Below are 20,245 nucleotides of genomic sequence, written 5' to 3' on the forward strand. Positions count from 1 at the left end.
ATGGAGCGCATATTCATTACCTTAATGAGTGGTACCACGTGATCGCTTGGCACAGGAAGAGCTGCTGGAAGCCGGCACCAACGAGATGCTGTGAGGCACGATGGAGGGTGAGTAGGATTTTTTTTAGTAATAGAAAGCATGCATACTGGGACGAGCGAGCCACGCATACAACGACGGGAAGGGGGGAGCCATGCATACGATGGGACCATGCATACGACGGGACAGGGGAGCCATGCATACAACAATGGGACCGGGGTAGCCATGCATACAACAACGGGACCGGGGTAGCCATGCATACAACGACGGGACCGGGGTAGCCATGCATACAATGACGGGACAGGGGGAGCCATGCATACGGGGGAGCCATGCATGCAACGATGGGACAGGGGGAGCCATGCATACAACAACGGGACAGGGGGAGCCATGCATACAACGATGGAACCGGGATAGCCATGCATACAACGACGGGACTGGGGGAGCCATGGATACAATGACGGGACAGGGGTGGCAATGCATACAACAATGGGACGGGGGGCCATGCATACCAGGACAGGACAGGGGAGGGGGGGTGGCACGCACCAGGACAGGATGGGGGAGCCACTGATATCAGGACAGGGGAGCCATGCATACCAGGACAGGATGGGGCAGCCACAAATAGCAGGACAGCGACAGGGGGAAGCCACGTATAGCAGGACAGCAACTGGGGAAGCCACGCATAGCAGGACAGCGACGGGGAAAGCCATGCATAGCAGGACAGTGATGGGGAAGCCACGCATAGCAGGACAGTGATGGGGAAGCCACGCATAGCAGGACAGGGAAGGAGGAGCCATGCATACCAGGACAGGGATGACGGGACAACACATACCCGGCTTATACTCGAGTCAATAAGCTTACCCAGTTTTCCGTGGCAAAATTAGTTGCCTCGGCTTATACTCGAGTATATACAGTATATATTTAAGGAAACAAAGAATTGACTGGGTTCCAATGCGGTCCACAAACAATGGTAACGATTGTGGGATCCATCATCAAAAATATCATGCATATGGCGAACTTACATCTCTCACATATAACATTACATACTGTGGAGAAAATAAGTTTTCGATACAGTGCCGATTTTGCAAGTTTTCCCACCTACAAAGAATGGAGAGGTCTATTTTTATAGTACGTACACTTCAACTGTGAGAGACAGAATCTACAAATAATAAAAAAATAACATTGTATGATTTTTATATTATTAAACTACATTTTATTGCATGAAATAAGTATTTCATCACTACCAACCAGCAAGAATTATGGCTCTCACAGAAGAGGAACAAAATTGTAGACCTGCACAAGGCTGGGATGGGCTACAGGAGAATAGGCAAGCAACTTGGTGAGAAGGCAACAACTGTTGGCACAATTATTACAAAATGGTAGAAGTACAAGATAACTGTCAATCTTCCTTGGTCTGCGGCTCCTTGCACGATCTTGCCTCGTGGGGTATGGATGACACGGGCGGATTTGGTCAATGACCTGAAGAGAGCTGAGACCAAAATCTCAAGCATTACTGTTAGTAACACACTACACCGTCATGAAGTTCGCCAATGACCATCTGGATGATCCAGAGGAGGCATAGGAGAAGGTCATGTAGTTAGATGAGACCAAAAAAGAATTTTTTGGTATCAACTCCACTCACCGTGTTTGGAGGAAGAAGGATGAGTAGAACCACAAGAACACCATTCCAAAAGTAAAGCATGGTGGAGGAAACACTTTGGGGATGTTTTTCTGCAAAGGGGAATGGACGACTGCACCGTATTGAAGGGAGGATTGATGGGGTCATAAATCTTGAGATTTCGGCCAACAATCTCAGTAAGAGCATTGAAGATGGGTCATGGCTGGGTCTTTCAGCAAGACAATGCCCAAAAACTCAAAGCCAGGGCAACTAAGAAGTGGCTCCATAAGAAATATTTCAAGGTCCTGGAGTGGCCTAGCTAGTCTCCAGATCTGAACCCAATAGAAAATCTTTGAGAGAGCTGAAGAGCAATGTTGCCCAGCCACAGCCCCAAAACCTGAAAGATCTGGAGAAGTGTGCTAAAATCCCTGCTGCAGTGCTTGCAACCTTGGTCATGAACTACAGGAAATGTCAAATATTAAGTTCTATTTTTTCTATTGTATCACATACTTATTTCATGCAATAAAATGCAAATTAATTTCGTAGAAATCATACAATGTGATTTTCTGGTTATTATTTTTAGATTCTGTCTCTCACTGTTGAAGTATACCTACAATAAAAACTACAGACCTCTTCATTCTTTATAGATGGGAAAACTTGCAAAATCGGCAGTGTGTCAAACTATTCTGGTAATAATCCAAATCATTCTTTTCAATTTTACAAACAAATATAATAAATTTTGCTTTGTTCTTTACAATACATTAAAATCCTGGTATTGAATATTGCCTATTCCCTCGAATTACGTTCTTTGAATTATTTCTTCTTTTTCTTTAACCACTTATCCCCAGGGCCATTTTCCTTTTTGTTTTTGCTCCCTTCTTCCCGGAGCCATAAGTTTTTGATTTTTCAGACAAAATGGCCATGTGAGGGCTTGATTTTTATGGGACAAGTTGTTCTTTTGAACAACACTATTGGTTTTGACATATCATGTACTGGAAAATGGGAAAAAAATTCCAAGTGCGATGAAATTGCAAAAAAGTGCAATTCCACAGTAGTTTTTTTTTTTTTTTTACCATGTTCATTAAATTCTAAAACTGGCCAGACATTCTGATTCTTCAGATCATTATGAGTTCACAGACTCCAAATATGTCTAGGTTCTTTTTTACTTAAGTGGTAAAAAAAATTCCAAAATTTGTTGAAAAAAAAAATGGAACCATTTTCCAAGACCTGTAGTGTCTCCATTTTTCATGATCTGGGGCTGGGTGAGGGCTAATTTTGCATGCCAAGCTGGCATTTTTATTGATACAATTTTGATGTAGATATGATCTTTTGATCCCCTGTGATTGCATTTTATTGCAATGTAGCGATGACCAAAAAAACATAATTCTAGCATTTTGAATTTTTTTCTTGTCACACAGTTTAGCGATTGGGTTAATTCTTTTTTTATATTGATGTATTGATAGATCGGGCGATTCTGAACACGGTGATACCAAATATGTGTATATTTTAATTTTTATTGTTTTATGTTGAATGGGGAGAAAGGGGGAGGATTTAAACTTTTATATTTTTTTATTTTTTTATATTTTTAAAAAGTTTTTCATGCTTCAACAGTCTGCATGGTAGATAATCAAATAGCCTGTGTGTAACAGAAATGTTCACCTGCTATAAGCACCACAATCTGGCAATGAAAATCACAGAGGTCTGTTGCAGACCTCTGATTGTCATGCCAACCCATCGGTGAAAAGTGATCATGTGAAGGGGTCACCGATGGGTGGAGCTAGTCATTCTGCATTTGGCTGTAGAAGGTCTTTGCGCTTGGCTCTGCAGACACATTCTGGATCTTGCATCTCTGTTGTGGAGTGATATCCTTCTCCCTCTAAGATATAGTGCTGATCTTCACCATCTGCTGCTGATTAACACACCCTTGCTGGATGTTTAAATACCTTTAGTCGCTTCAGCAAGGCATCGGTGATGGCTCTATTTACCTCTGCCTATTGGAAGTAGTAGAAGTCGACTAGTTTCTTCTTGGAGCCTCTTGGAGGATTGCTGGCGTGAGCTGTCTTGTGTCATCTCAAGCTAAGTGTATTCCCTTATTTGTCTTCCTGCTTTGCCTTTAGTTGTAGTGGGGACAGACTAGTGCTCACTCTGTCACCTCACTATCCAGGGCCTATCACCAGGGGTAGTCAGGGATTAGGTTTCTGCTCAGCGATAGGTACAGAACCTATTTAGGAACGTTAGGGCAGACAGGGTGTTGTGAGATCTGCCTAGGGGTCTCCACTCTCTCCTTTCCTTAATGTTTGCGCTCCCTCACCCTCTTACCTATGTTGTGCACCTAGAATCTCGCTCATCCAGCGTGACAGTTAAATGCCGCTGTCAGAGATTGACAGCAGCATTTAGCTAATAAACAGCCATGGGTGGATTGCAATTCCACCCGTGGCTGTTGCAGGCACATATCGGCTTGTAATTACCTTGTAATGTCTTCACATCCTGTTCCGTCCAGATGTGTCCGGATCCCTGAATTCCAAGCGGCGGAAGTTCACCGACCGCCATATTGGGACACCCAAGTGATGGGTGTCTCAATATGGAAACTGCTGGTGGTACCAGCCTCTTGCACGGCACCACCAGTGGAACACCATCGCACCACACACACAGTATACGCCGTACGCACCACACACACATTATATACACCGTACGCACTACACACACACACACACACACACACAGTGTACAAGCCGTATTAAGCCTCTTGCATGGTAACACCAGCGGAGCACTGTAGCAAACATGCCGCCACCGGGATCAGCCGAATGATTCACTGACCACTGCCATCTTTGTACAGGAGGAGCGCATGCGCAGTTTTAATGTGACCGCCGCTATCTGTCTGCACAAAGATGGCGGCGGTCTGATTTACTGTGCCTGCATGAATTCCGCGCAGGCACAGTGAATCATATGGCTGATCCCGGCGGCAGATGCGTGACGTGTCTACAGGCAGAGGAAGCCGGTCACATTAAGGCTGTGTGCACACGTTGCGCTTTTTCACTATAAAAACGCAGAAAAAACGCATACATATGCATCCTGTCATTTAGAATGCATTCTGCAATTTTTGTGCACATGATGTGCTTTTTTCCGCGAAAAAAACGCATCGCGGTAAAAAACGCAGCATGTTCATTAATTTTGCAATTTTTTCGCGTTTTTCGCACTATATAATGCATTGGGAAGGCTCCGGAAAAAAATGTGAAAAAACGCGCAAAAAACATGTAAGGCTGATTTCACACTTGCGTTTTGATCTGCAGCGTTTTAAACGCGTCTGCAAACGCATGAAAAAACGCATGTAAACGTGTGCAAACGCAGCGTTTTTTAACCGCATGCGTTAACGCATGCGGCTAAAAAACGCAGCGTTTGTACGCGTTTACATGCGTTTTTTCATGCGTTTGCGTTTTTTGTGCACATGTCCAAAAATTTCACAAGAGCCAAAAAAAGATAACCAGACACCACCAATGGGAATAGAGAGGGCGTATATGATGGGCTCTCAATATATAGACCCTAGGGCTACTGAAATTTTAACAGCTTGCTACTGTTTCCTGTGTCATGATGGATCTTCGCATGGAGAGCTTTTATTTCAACCTGGATATCAGCTTCAAGATTTTTCTGGCCTGTGCTTTTGCTTGGGAGCAAGACCGAAACCGCGAAAGATGGAGAAGACAACGTAGGCATTATTGGAGGCACCCCATAATAGAAGTGCGTGAGAGCCGTGGAGCCTATCACATGCTCTATGCCGAGCTGAATGCCAACCCGGAGAAATTCCAGGAGTACACGAGAATGTCGCAAGAATCTTTCCGGGATTTGCTGTCTCGTGTCCAAGGAGCCATACATAGTAACATAGTAACATAGTTAGTAAGGCCGAAAAAAGACATTTGTCCATCCAGTTCAGCCTATATTCCATCATAATAAATACCCAGATCTACGTCCTTCTACAGAACCTAATAATTGTATGATACAATATTGTTCTGCTCCAGGAAGACATCCAGGCCTCTCTTGAACCCCTCGACTGAGTTCGCCATCACCACCTCCTCAGGCAAGCAATTCCAGATTCTCACTGCCCTAACAGTAAAGAATCCTCTTCTATGTTGGTGTAAAAACCTTCTCTCCTCCAGACGCAAAGAATGCCCCCTTGTGCCCGTCACCTTCCTTGGTATAAACAGATCCTCAGCGAGATATTTGTATTGTCCCCTTATATACTTATACATGGTTATTAGATCGCCCCTCAGTCGTCTTTTTTCTAGACTAAATAATCCTAATTTCGCTAATCTATCTGGGTATTGTAGTTCTCCCATCCCCTTTATTAATTTTGTTGCCCTCCTTTGTACTCTCTCAAGTTCCATTATATCCTTCCTGAGCACCGGTGCCCAAAACTGGACACAGTACTCCATGTGCGGTCTAACTAGGGATTTGTACAGAGGCAGTATAATGCTCTCATCATGTGTATCCAGACCTCTTTTAATGCACCCCATGATCCTGTTTGCCTTGGCAGCTGCTGCCTGGCACTGGCTGCTCCAGGTAAGTTTATCATTAACTAGGATCCCCAAGTCCTTCTCCCTGTCAGATTTACCCAGTGGTTTCCCGTTCAGTGTGTAATGGTGATATTGATTCCCTCTTCCCATGTGTATAACCTTACATTTATCATTGTTAAACCTCATCTGCCACCTTTCAGCCCAAGTTTCCAACTTACCAGATCCATCTGTAGCAGAATACTATCTTCTCTTGTATTAACTGCTTTACATAGTTTTGTATCATCTGCAAATATCGATATTTTACTGTGTAAACCTTTTACCAGATCATTAATGAATATGTTGAAGAGAACAGGTCCCAATACTGACCCCTGCGGTACCCCACTGGTCACAGCGACCCAGTTAGAGACTATACCATTTATAACCACCCTCTGCTTTCTATCACTAAGCCAGTTACTAACCCATTTACACACATGTTCCCCCAGACCAAGCATTCTCATTTTGTGTACCAACCTCTTGTGCGGCACGGTATCAAACGCTTTGGAAAAATCGAGATATACCACGTCCAATGACTCACCGTGGTCCAGCCTATAGCTTACCTCTTCATAAAAACTGATTAGATTGGTTTGACAGGAGCGATTTCTCATAAACCCATGCTGATATGGAGTTAAACAGTTATTCTCATTGAGATAATCCAGAATAACATCCCTTAGAAACCCTTCAAATATTTTACCAACAATAGAGGTTAGACTTACTGGCCTATAATTTCCAGGTTCACTTTTAGAGCCCTTTTTGAATATTGGCACCACATTTGCTATGCGCCAGTCCTGCGGAACAGACCCTGTCGCTATAGAGTCACTAAAAATAAGAAATAATGGTTTATCTATTACATTACTTAGTTCTCTTAGTACTCGTGGGTGTATGCCATCCGGACCCGGAGATTTATCTATTTTAATCTTATTTAGCCGGTTTCGCACCTCTTCTTGGGTTAGACATACGGCGACAGGACACCAAGCTCCGTAGAGCGATTCCACCCGAGGAACGTCTGCTGGTGACATTAAGGTACGTTCTAAATCTAAACCAATGACAGTCCAAATTTTGTTTATTCTGACATGTATTTTTTGTGTATTTTCCTTTTTTTTTTTTTTAACCACACCATAAAAAGAGTAGATTGTAATGTTGTTTTTTGTTTGTGTTTTTCTTCTAGATTTCTTGCCACAGGGGAGAGTTTATCTTCCCTCCACTTCCAATACCGGCTTGGAATATCCACCCTGTCTGAAATAGTTGTGGACACCTGTCAGGCTTTATGGAATGTACTCCGTGATGAGTTTATACCAGTACCCACCGCGGACATGTGGCGTGAAATTGCAGAGAAATTCTTGAATGTGTGTGATTTCCCCAACTGTTTAGGAGCGGTGGATGGAAAGCACATCCGCATTATCAAACCTGCCAGAACCGGATCGGAGTTTTTCAACTACAAAAAATATTTTTCTGTAGTGCTCATGGCAATAGCTGATGCGGACAGTCGCTTCATCGCCGTGGACATTGGAGCTTTTGGCTGTGGCAATGATTCCCAGACTTTCAAGAGCTCGGATATGGGCCGGCGTGTGTATGGTAACAATTTTAATTTTCCCCCTCCACAGCCTCTCCCCAACACTCAAGGCCCACCGCTGCCATTTGTTATGGTTGGGGATGAGGCCTTCCAGATGTGTGAAAATCTACTGAAGCCCTATTCCAGTTGGGACTTGGACCACACTAGAAGGATCTTCAACTACAGACTGACCAGGGCCCAAAGAACAGTAGAGTGTACCTTTGGCATTCTGGTTGCTAAATGGCGCATTCTTGCAACAGCCATAAATCTAAAAGTGGAAACAGTCGACGAGGTGGTCAAAGCCTGTGTGGTTCTCCCCAATTACATAATTACTAAGGAGCGACCCCACATTGAACTGGATGAACCAGTTGCACACCCACTGTCTGATTTCCAGCATCACCCGCTGCGGTCAACTGCAGCCGTTGGTCTCATGCGGGACCAATTTGCGGCCTATTGTGTTTCAGATATTGGACGGGTGTCATGGCAGGACAATGTTGTGTAAATGTCCAGTTGTATCTTTATCTGTACCAGTACGTTTCTACAATGAAAATAATACTTCAAATTAATAAACTTTAGTGTTGGTTGTGTTGACCATGTCTCCTATCGTTTTCCTCTCCAAACCAAGCTTGCCCAAAAACGGGCAGTAGATATGTATTTAATATCATTTTTTGTAATCCAAAACCAGGAGTGGGTGATACAGGCAGAGGTGTTAGTTATTATGTTAATATCATAATTGACCTCTAATTGTTCCACTCCCTATTTTGGTTTACAAATACTGATATAAAACACTGGCCACATACTTTTAATAATGGCAACCATGTTGCTTTATTGGTAAGCTTGTTGACGTCATTGCGTAAAGACTCTATACTCATATATCCATTGGACACAAAATGGAGAGACAATCACTGTCACGCTATCTATACTCATCAAGTCAAGTGTCAGAAATAATGAATTCATGATAAACATATACAGGCTAATGAATTCACTATTTCTTACACCTGGGCAGGTGAGCATAGATATGTAGCGTGTGACAACCATTGTCACCTCAATTCGTGTGTAATAGATTATGTATAAAGAAGAGAAAATGGTGAATATACAAGGCAGTTATCTACTCAACAGGTCAGGCGTCCTAACTTATGAGTTTTTGGACACCTGACCTGTTCAGTAGAGGACTGAACAGGATTTCCACCATTTTCTCTTCGTACTGTCACACTAGGCATATACAAAAAGAGAGTATGGAAATACATGTTATATTTTTCGGGCCACCTCATATCTCTATACTAAAGACACACATATAGCTGCAGTCTTGTATTTTTAACTACTGGAGATATGTTGTGGCCCAAAGAATACGTGTGTGGCGAAGTTTCTTGGCGCACGGTGTGTGTTGCCGGCGGCGATAGACACAATAAACCACGACCGCGACGGGATGTACCGCGACGGCTTGGGGTAGAGTGATGTAAACGGGGGGTGTGAAGAACTGAGGTCTGGCTAACCGTGGACGACGCAGAGGTGGCCTGAGAAGGGGCAATGAAACTAGAAGGGTCTGGAAGTTCGGGGATGGGGCTTGACACATGAGAGGCTTGAAACGCACTGGAAGGGTGAGACAAAACTGACAATACAGACACATCGGTAGGTGATGGGGGAGGAATACTGAAGAGTTTTTTTTTTTCTGAGTTTTTGTTTGGGTTTGCCTGATAGGGGGACGTCTTGGTGGGCTCATATGCTGTAGCGTGGTGGCGGGAGACACGTCAGGGTCCGGCTGCACTGTCTCACAGTCCATTGCGCTTGTCGAGCGCTCGGCCACGCCAGAGTCCTGGGGGGGGAACATACAGCCCTGACAGGGTCCTGCTGCATCGTGGTGGGGCCGGTCCGATAAGCCATGCCTGGGTCGTGCTGCATCGGGGTGGGTCCGGTCCGATAAGCCATGCCTGGGTCCTGCTGCATCGGGGTGGGGCCGGTCTGAAAAGCCATGCCTGGGTCCTGCTGCATCGGGGTTGGTCCGGTCTGAAAAGCCATGCCTGGGTCCTGCTGCATCGGAGTGGGGCCGGTCCGATAAGCCATGCCTGGGTCCTGCTGCATCGGGGTGGGTCCTGGCCGGAAAGCCATGCCTGGGTCATGCTGCATCGGGGGGGGGGGGGGCGGTCCGAAAAGCCATGCCAGGGTCCTGCTGCATCGTGGTGTCAGTGGAGGAGGTCCAAGCCAGAGCAGCGGTTGTCACGGTGGTGGCGGTGGGATGTCCAACTGCACTCGTCATGGTGTTGGCGCTGTAGTGGAGTCCACCTGTGGAAGGAATTGAGGTGGCCGTGCAGTGGTATGCAGCAGAGGTCGGCATGGAGGTTAATCGTGACAGTGACGGCACTGTTGGATATGCCGCCACTGTCTGCTGTAAATTCCGACTCTGCTGCATAGCCTGCACAAAAGCAGCATTGCAGGCCTGCATCACACTGAGCTGGAGATCAGGGCTAAGGTGTTCCGACATGCCCTGCTCAATTTGGTTGAAAAAATGATGAGCTGGCCTCTGGAGTTGGCTTTCACTTGATAAAGACTTTTGGTGACCTCCTGCATACGGTAATTCAAGAGATTATGAGAAACATCCATTCGGTCACCTAAAGCCTTGATTGCTTCGTGTAAAACCGAGCTCAAGTGCAAAAACTCGGGCATGAGTGACCTGTCCGAAGCCCTCTGACACAGCCGGGATGAGCCAGAAAGAAAGGGTGCAGTGGAAGAGGACTGCGAAAGGGGAAGACCTGATGGGCCAGCTCCCTGGTCTCCAGTTAGTGTGGAAGGCCCACCTGCTGCTGCGCTGCTGGATGGCTGGGATGGGTCCGTGGCTGCCGGCTGAAGGACCGCTCCAGAACCTGGGACGACAGTCGTGCTGTGTGTGCTGTGAAAAAAGGAAACAGAAAATTAATACAAAAAAATAACCATATGCTAAATCCTGTGGAATTTGAAAATACATATTATGTCAATGCAATACAACCGAAAGCATGTGAGAAAAACTTACGTTCTCTGGAGAAGGACCGGTCTTAAAAATGACAGCACGCGATGATATTTGTACAGTCTGATCCTTGCTCCCGAACCACTGGCAGCACGACTCTCTTCGCGCAGGTCCTTGTTGAAGCGGTCCTTCATGGAACGCCAACGTGTTTTTACTTTGCCCAGTGTTAAAAAAAAAAAAAAATTATGGTCAGGAAATGGACTTTTTGCCGTGCAAAGACAACTGTGTGTGATGAAAGAAACTCCGAAGAGTTTCTTTCATCACACACAGTCAAGAGAGCACGGCCAACGTCTCTGCTGCTTCACACTGCAGTACAATACTTACCAAATGCATTACGGACCCGTGGCGGGGCATTGTCCCAGCCATCCCACAACGCTTGGGCCACCTCATTCCATAAACGGCGGAGCGTGCGTTTATCGAATGCAGTGGATCCCGACTGTCCCACAACGGAACTCGCTCCTGGACCATGGTTATTAAGAGGTCGTTGTCGATAAGGTCATCGTCCCGTCATGAAACCTAAAATTTATAGAAAATCATTAAAGTTTGCTCAATCACATAAGGAAAAGCAAGATAACAGATGATGAGAAATGGCATGAATATAAAAGTCAACTTAGAAAAGGATTCCAGAAGAAAAATTTAAAGACATACAAGGGTAAAGAAAGGAAGATTCAAGAATATTACAATGAGGACAGTCAGCCCTGTATACATACCCGCTGCCGTCTTCCCACCGGAGGTTGACTCTGTTGCTCCTGCCCGGTCTGTGCCTCAGTGGAAGTGCTCTAAAAAAAAGGAAAATTAAAACTGTCACATGTGCAGATGTGACAGTGAATACTTACCAAGCTGAAGAGGCAAATACTCACCTCACTGACGTGCTCCACTTCCGACTGACGTGGCTCAAACTCCTCACCAGATGAAGACTCCGAAGAAGACATTCTGATGCATGTAGAAAAAAAGAAATTAAAGAAATTAGGACATGTAGAGCCAAAAATTAGAATATAAAGGCATTGGTTAGGATATACTCACATTGATCTGGGTCTTGTCCTCCAAAATGAGGCCTGACAGTGTCTTGTCTTCTTGAGAGTCTGATGAGAAGTGTCCTGAAACTTTCCCCAACTCCCTTTTATCACCTTGATGCTAGGGGGTGGCTTATCAGTGTCTAGACATCCTTATCTTAATTGAAACGCATGCGTTCAAAAACGCATGCAAACGCATGTACGTAAAAATGCATGCGTTTCCATAGACTCCAATGCATTTTTTGACGCAAAAAAACGCAAACGAACGCATGCGTTTTTATGCGTCACAAAAAACGCCACTGAAAATTACTACATGTTGCATTTCTGCAAATGAACGCATGCAGCAAAAAATTAACATTTTTTTTTAATGTTAAACATAGGAAAAAGAACGCATGCGTTTTAATGTGGTACAAACGCTGCAGATCAAAACGCAAGTGTGAAACCAGCCTAAAAAAACGCGAAAAAAACCGCATGCGGATTTCTCGCAGAAATGTGTATTTTGTCAGGAAATTTCTGCAAGAAATCCTGAACGTGTGCACATACCCTAAAGGGGTTTTCCCACGAAACGAAAGTTCATTTTAAAAATTGTTTGTGTCTGACCGTGTATGGAGCATACCACATCTCCTTGGCAGGGGAGGAAGCAAAAGACAATACTGACATTACAGCAGGGGATCACAGTGGATTCACTTTGTCAGGTAAAATATTTCACTGACTGTTTTTAAACAATATTTTACCTCACGAAATGTATCCTCTGCGATCTCCTGCTGTAATGTCAGCATTGTCTTTTGCTTCCTCCCCTGCCCAGGAGCTGTGGTATGTTCTGTACATGGTCAGATACAGACAATTTTTAAAATTAACTTTCGTTCGTGGGAAATCCCCTTTAACCCCTTCGCGCCAGCCGCCGTACTAGTACTGCGCTGCCGGCACTGCATAAGTGCCAGCAGCAGTACTAGTACGGCGCACCGATCACCGCGGTCTCGCGCTGAGCGCCGCGGTGATCGGGTGCGGGTGTCAGCTGTATATGACAGCTGACACTCCGCAGCAATGCCCACGATCGGCGCTATCGCCGATCGCGGGCATTTAACCCCTCTGATGCCGCTGTCAGTAGTGACAGCGGCATAGAGGGGGATCGCGCAGGGACGGGGGCTCCCTGCGCTCTCCCACCGGAGCAACGCAATGAGATCGCGTTGCTCCGGTGACCCGGAAGGAGTCCCCGGATCCAAGATGGCCGCCGGACTCCTTCCGGGTCATGAAGTGACCTGGCTAGCCGGCGCCTGCTAAGAGCAGGCGCTGGAAAGCCAGCTAAGCTGCCTGTCAGATCGTTGATCTGACAGTGTGCTATGCACAGTGTCAGATCAACGATCTGATCTAATACAGAGATGTCCCACCCTGGGACAATGTTAGAAAGTAAAAAAAAAAAAAATAGAATGTGTAAAAAAAAAATTTAAAAAAATCCCCAAATTAAAAAAAAAAAACATTTCCCAATAAATACATTTATTTATGTAAAAAAAAAAAAAACAATAAATGTACACATATTTGGTATCGCCGCGTCCGTAACGACCCGCTCTATAAAACTATCACACTAGTTAACCCCTTCAGTGAACACCGCAAAAAAAAAAAAAAAAAAACAAGGCAAAAAACAACGCTTTATTATCATACAGGCGAACAAAAAGTAGAATAACACGCGATCAAAACGACGGATATAAATAACCATGGTACCGCTGAAAACGTCATCTTGTCCCGCAAAAAAAAAGCCGCCATACAGCATCATCAGCAGAAAAATAAAAAAGTTATAGCTCTCAGAATAATGCGATGCAAAAACAATTATTTTTTTATATAAAATAGTTTTTATTGTGTAAAAGCGCCAAAACATAAAAAAATTACATAAATGAGGTATCGCTGTAATCGTACTGACCCGAAGAATAAAACTGCTTTATCCATTTTACCACACGTGGAACGGTATAAACGCCCCCCCTAAAAGAAATTCAGGAATTGCTGGTTTTTGTTCATTCCGCCTCCCAAAAATCGGAATAAAAAGCGATCAAAAAATGTCATCTGCCCGAAAATGTTACCAATAAAAACATCAACTCGTCCCACAAAAAACAAGACCTCATATGACTCTGTGGGCCAAACTATGGATAAATTATAGCTCTCAAAATGTGGTGATGCAAAAACTATTTTTTGCAATAAAAAGCGTCTTTTAGTGTGTGACAGCTGCCAATCATAAAAATCCGCCAAAAAAACGCTATAAAAGTAAATCAAACCCCCCTTCATCACCCCCTTAGTTAGGGAAAAATAATAAAATGTAAAAAAATGTATTTATTTCCATTTTCCCATTAGGGCTAGGGTTAGGGCTAGGGTTAGGGCTAGGGTTAGGGTTAGGGTTAGGGCTAGGGCTAGGGTTAGGGTTAGGGTTGGGGTTAGGGTTTCAGTTATAATTGGGGGTTTCCACTGTTTAGGCACATCAGGGGCTCTCCAAACGCGACATGGCGTCCGATCTCAATTCCAGCCAATTCTGCTTTGAAAAAGTAAAACAGGGATCCTTCCCTTCCGAGTTTTCCTGTGTGCCCAAACAGTGGTTCCCCCCAACATATGGGGTATCAGCGTTCTCAGGACAAGTTGGACAACAACTTTTGGGGTCCAATTTGTCCTGTTACCCTTGGGAAAATAAAAGCATAGGGGATAAAATATCATTTTCGTGGAAAAAAAAAATTTTTTATTTTCACCGCTCTGCGTTATAAACTGTAGTGAAACACTTGTTGGTTTAAAGCTCTAACAACACATCTAGATAAGTTCCTTGGGGGGTCTAGTTTCCAATATGGGGTCACTTGTGGGGGGTTTCTACTGTTTAGGTACATCAGGGGCTCTGCAAATGCAACATGACGCCTGCAGACCAATCCATCTAAGTCTGCATTTCAAATGGCGCTCCTTCCCTTCCGAGCTCTGCCGTGCACCCAAACAGTGGTTCCCCCCAACATATGGGGTATCAGCGTTCTCAGGACAAGTTGGACAACAACTTTTGGGGTCCAATTTGTCCTGTTACCCTTGGGAAAATGAAAGCATAGGGGATAAAATATCATTTTCGTGGAAAAAAATATATTTTTTATTTTCACGGCTCTGCGTTATAAACTGTAGTGAAACACTTGTTGGTTCAAAGCTCTCACAACACATCTAGATAAGTTCCTTGGGGGGTCTAGTTTCCAATATGGGGTCACTTGTGGGTAGTTTCTACTGTTTAGGTACATCAGGGGCTCTGCAAATGCAACATGACACCTGCAGTCCATTCCATCTAAGTCTGCATTTCAAACGGTGCTCCTTCCCTTCCGAGCTCTGCCATGCACTCAAACGGTGGTTCCCCCCCACATGTGGGGTATCAGCGTACTCAGGACAAATTGGACAATAACATTTGTGGTCCACTATCTCCTGTTACCCTTGGGAGAAAAAAAAATTGCGGGCTAAAACATCATTTTGTGGAAAGAAAAAATGATTTTTTAATTTTCACAATGCTACATTCTAAACTTTAGTGAAACAATTGGGGGTTAAAAGTGCTCACCACACATCTAGATAAGTTCCTTAGGGGGTCTTCTTTCCAAAATGGGGTCACTTGTGGGGGGTTTCCACTGTTAAGGCACGTCAGGGGCTCTCCAAATGCGACATGGCGTCCGATCTCAATTCCAGCCAATTTTGCATTGAAAAGTCAAATGGCGCTCCTTCCCTTCCGAGCTCTGCCATGCGCTCAAACAGTGGTTTATCCCTATATATGAAGTATCGACGTACTCAGGACAAATTGCAAAACAACTTTTGGGGTCCAATTTATCCTTTTACCCTTGGGAAAATAAAAAATTTGGGGCAAAAAGATCATTTTTTGTGAAAATTAAATATAATTTTTTTTTTACGGCTCTACATTATAAACTTCTGTGAAGCACTTGGAGGTTCAAAGTGCTCACCACACATCTAGATTAGTTCCTTAGGGGGTCTACTTTCCAAAATGGTGTCACTTGTGGGGGTTTCCACTGTTTAGGCACATCAGGGGCTCTCCAATCGTGACATGGGCTCCGATCTCAATTCCAGCAAATCTTGCATTGAAAAGTCAAATGGCGCTCCTTCCCTTCCGAGCTCTGCCATGTGCCCAAACAGTGGTTTACCCCCACATATGGGGTATCAGCGTACTCAGGACAAATTGTACAACGTCTTTTGTGGTCCAATTTCTCCTGTTACCCTTGGTAAAATGAAACAAATTGGACCTGAAGTAAAAATTTTGTGAAAAAAAAGTTAAATGTTCAATTTTTTTAAACATTCAAAAAATTCCTGTGAAGCACCTGAAGGGTTAATAAACTTTTTGAATGTGGTTTTGAGTACCTTGAGGGGTGCAGTTTTTAGAATGGTGTCACTTTTGGGCATTTTCTGTCATATAGACCCCTCAAAGTCACTTCAAGTGTGAGGTGGTCCGTAAAAAAATGGTTTTGTAAATTTTGTTGCAAAAATGAGAAATCGCTGGTCAACTTTTAACCCTTATAACGTCCTAACAAAAAAAAATTATGTTTCCAAAATTGTGCTGATGTAAAGCAGACATGTGGGAAATGTTGTTTATTAACTATATTATGTGATATAACTCTCTAATTTAAGGGCATAAAAACTAAGAGTTTGAAAATTGCTAAATTTTCATAATTTCCGACAAATTTTTGTTTTTTTCACAAATAAATGCAAGTCGTATCGAAGAAGTTTTACCACTAACATGAAGTACAATATGTCACGAGAAAACAATGTCAGAATCACCAGGATCCGTTGAAGCGTTTCAGAGTTATGACCTCATAAAGTGACAGTGGTCAGAATTGTAAAAATTGGCCCTGTCACTTAGGTGAAAACAGGCTTTGGGGTGAAGGGGTTAAAAAACAAATATCAACGCCAACATGGCTCCTCATAAAAAGTACGCCAATGACAATGAAAGGAAAGCAGCAAAGGCACAATGTCGAAGACAACAAAGGGCAAATGAGACTCTTGAAGAGCAACAGCATCGCTGGGACAAAAACAATGCATATAGCACATGGGGTAGACAGGTCAAAGAAGAGAGCACAGACGGGAGAAGTCAGCACATGGGGAAAGAGAGAGTGGATGAGCACATGGGGGGAAGAGATTCTCAACGCCGCAAAGCCTGCCCCCATTGCGACATTACCGCCCTCCCGATGTGATAGCATCGGGCCTCCATCTAGTCTGTATATAAACTAGACCAAAAATAAAACAGGAACATGGAACAGTAGTTACAAAGTCTAGAAAGTAATACTGAAATATACAGGATTGTTCTTCCTGACATTTTGCGAGCTGTATGAACTTTCTGTAGTGAAGAAGCTAAAGGTTGGTACATGTTCTTTTTCAACTTCACATTAATGTTGAAGGTAATATGTAGCAGGATCACTCTGGCATCTAAGTCAGCTTGTTCTTTACCGAGATTTCAATATTTTAGACCTGAGAAAGTCATTATTCTCAGCAGAGAAGGAAAATTCTGTGACATTGTCATTTCTCTGAGAACAGAAGTAAGAAAACTTCTGTGAACATCTTCTTAGGAACTTCCTGAATTGTTTTTTTTTTATGTGTTTCAAAGACTCAAAATCAATTGGTACTTTCCATTGTATTTCAGTAAATATGAACATGGCACAAAAGCATTATTTGAATGCAAAAGCTTCTTGTGGTAAAGAAAACCGAAATGTCTGCCGAATAGCGGTGTGTGCGCTGACACCGCTGTGATCCTTTCCATTAGCTCCAGCTATTATATACGTGTATTTGTGCATGGACAATACATTTTGGTGCCAACTTTTGCCCTCACAATGCATTGCATATATTTTCTCAAGCATAACTGACCTATAGATAGCTGATCTTACACTTTTTACTGTAATGATCCTTCCTATTATTAGAGATCTGCATTATCTGAAATCAAGCAGGTACACAGCAAAAGTCATCAGCATCATTTTAGAATGCTATTTCATAGGCCAGCAATGATTTGTAGTAAAAGGTGATGATATGGATGGAAAATGTCACTTTACGGTCACATTAAAGGGGTTGTCCATGTATATGATACTGAAGGCCTATTATTATGCAGGGTGATTCACTCACTACTTTACCCCCCCAAATTACTGTGATTTCTAAAAGAGATGGCACTGAAATTTGTACTGGCCGTACTTTGGTTCATGAGAAGTGAGAGTGCAATGAACTTCAGTGACAGCGACACAAAATATCGTCGCTCCGAGTGGTCTCACCAACTTGTTGCCCTGCGGTCGTCTCCACTACAGGTGCCAAGTGAGTTTCTAAAGAAGTTTGGAAGTCAAAATCTGCAGTCCAAAACAAATATTGAAACCTTCCTTGATGACAGAGTAATCTCCAAGGGACTGTGGACATCAAGATCGCCCTATTTATTACCACCAGATATTTTCCTTTGGGGCCATTTGAAGGGCCAGGTGTACAGTAAAAACCCAGAAACATGATAAGTACGCTGAGAGAGCATACAGCGATAAATACATTCAACAATATGGAAAGGTATGCTTGAATGCGAACGGTGGACATTTTGAACACCTGCTTTAAAACATCAATTTCCAGGAACCAAGGTACGTACAGACCAAATTTCAGTACGATAGATAGTCTCTTTTATAAGTTACAGCACTTTTTCCGGGTACAGTAGAGAGTGAATCACCCTGTAGAGGAAACAGGGATTCCAGCTCAACAGTCTTGCAGTATAGTCCTCAAACAGATGTACGGGCACAAGATATTTCCAACTAATAATGAAAGGATATCCAGCACTCCATGGTTGTCCTAAAATCTTCATATTTATTTCAGGAACATAAGCATCACAGAGTCAGGAAAACAAACTGTTTTGACCAGAAGGTCTTAACCATGGTCCAGACCATTTTTCAAAACGCATTGGTTTTACTGATTATGTTGGTTTGTCTGTACTTACGTTCCCTAAATAATTTGAAGATTTCATCCCACTCACGGAGTCCTGGATATCCTTTCATCATTAATCTTAATATAGGTTATCAATATCAGATTGGTGGGATCAGACACCTGGCACTACCACCGATAAGCTGTTTTTAGCTCTGGTGGTGGGATGAATGGAGCCCAATCACACTTCTCTGTTTACTGTATGCGGGCTATTCTCAAAAACAGTGGCACTGCTCTTATTGAAGTGGAGCTAGGCTGCAGTACTCAATAATAACCGATACAGTGGCAGTTGAGCTGTTCGGCATCATTCACTGTTTACATCTACCACTATTGGAGCTGAAAATTGCTGAGCATTGTGGGTGCTGGTTGTCAGACCCCCTCCGATCTGATGTTAAGGATATATCCTAAGGATATGTTATCAATATCTTAAGTATAGAAAGCTCCTTTAAATATTCAGTTAACCTTCATGGTGGAGATGATGTCATGAATAGTTGGGGTTGTATGTATCTTTTATACTACATTTGGCCATCTGATTTTATGACTCCTATATAAGTCTTGGTGACACAGGTCCCAAAATACAACTCCATTCACCCATCCATATGTAGTAACAATAAAACATTGAACATCGTCGGCCATCACTTTTAATAAAAAGTGCATAGGTAAAGCTATGGCAGCATCAGGTCTCCAGACATGTCCGTTCTAGTAAATGGTTAGATTTCCGAAAATGTAACCCTTCTGGAGCACCCTTCATGCGGCTATCGGAGCATGAGATCATGGTGCAAGAACTCAACCCTTTAACATGCAGGATTGTAACACCCAGTTGTCAACGTATAAATATTCAGCGGCATACAGCACAATGCAGATAATACAGAATTGTTTTATTATGTAATGTTTCCCTTCTAGTTATCGAGATGGAAGTTAGGAGTGAGTCATTATTATAGGACTACCGAGTAACATTCAGTTAAAAATTATTTTTAATTGTTATTATTAATTATTATTATTAATAATAAGACATTATTTCATTGGAATGACATATATTAGAAAATGAGAAAGGCTTGTTTTCAGAATTCTACACTCCTTCCTATTTTAGGCTTTGACCTTTTAATTGCAGCTAATTAGGTTGTCATTTTACCTGACTTTTTTTCACATTTCATGATAGCATCAGCCATACTTTCGGCAATCCCTGCTAATCTCAACGCAGCTTCTCCCAATATAACAGCATCTGTGTGAATGATACTTGAATGCTGCATCACTTCATAGATGAGACTCAGAATATAGATCCACTGGAAGAGAAATGAAAAGAGTATCTAATAAAAATGTATTTTATTAATCTCTTCACTGAAAATACATTATCAATAAAATGATGATTCCGGAACACTAATCATATATGTGAGTCGATTAATAAAGCCTGGCATAGCGCATGCTCATGCTTCACCAGTTTTGCTGGAGTACAATGTGCCAAATGAAAAAACTGTGTTGCATCTTTGGAGTGGCATGCACGTCTGTGCACAGCGACAAAAATGCTACTCCAGTACCGGAGTAGCATCTAGCCAGTAC

At 43.2% G+C, this 20,245-nt stretch overlaps 1 protein-coding gene across 6 annotated transcripts in view; it reads right to left on the reverse strand.

Annotated features, from left to right (window-relative positions):
* CFAP54 (cilia and flagella associated protein 54) overlaps nucleotides 1-20,245 on the reverse strand; it is a 752,512-nt gene that overhangs the window by 604,622 nt on the left and 127,645 nt on the right. For all 6 annotated transcript variants that reach the window (XM_069764454.1, XM_069764457.1, XM_069764455.1 and 3 more), the window contains one exon: nucleotides 19,821-19,971. In XM_069764454.1, coding sequence (XP_069620555.1) covers nucleotides 19,821-19,971 — 151 coding nt within the window. The remainder of the gene's footprint in view (nucleotides 1-19,820; nucleotides 19,972-20,245) is intronic.

The sequence above is a fragment of the Ranitomeya imitator genome, chromosome 4, assembly GCF_032444005.1.
Source record: "Ranitomeya imitator isolate aRanImi1 chromosome 4, aRanImi1.pri, whole genome shotgun sequence".
NCBI lineage: Eukaryota > Metazoa > Chordata > Amphibia > Anura > Dendrobatidae > Ranitomeya > Ranitomeya imitator.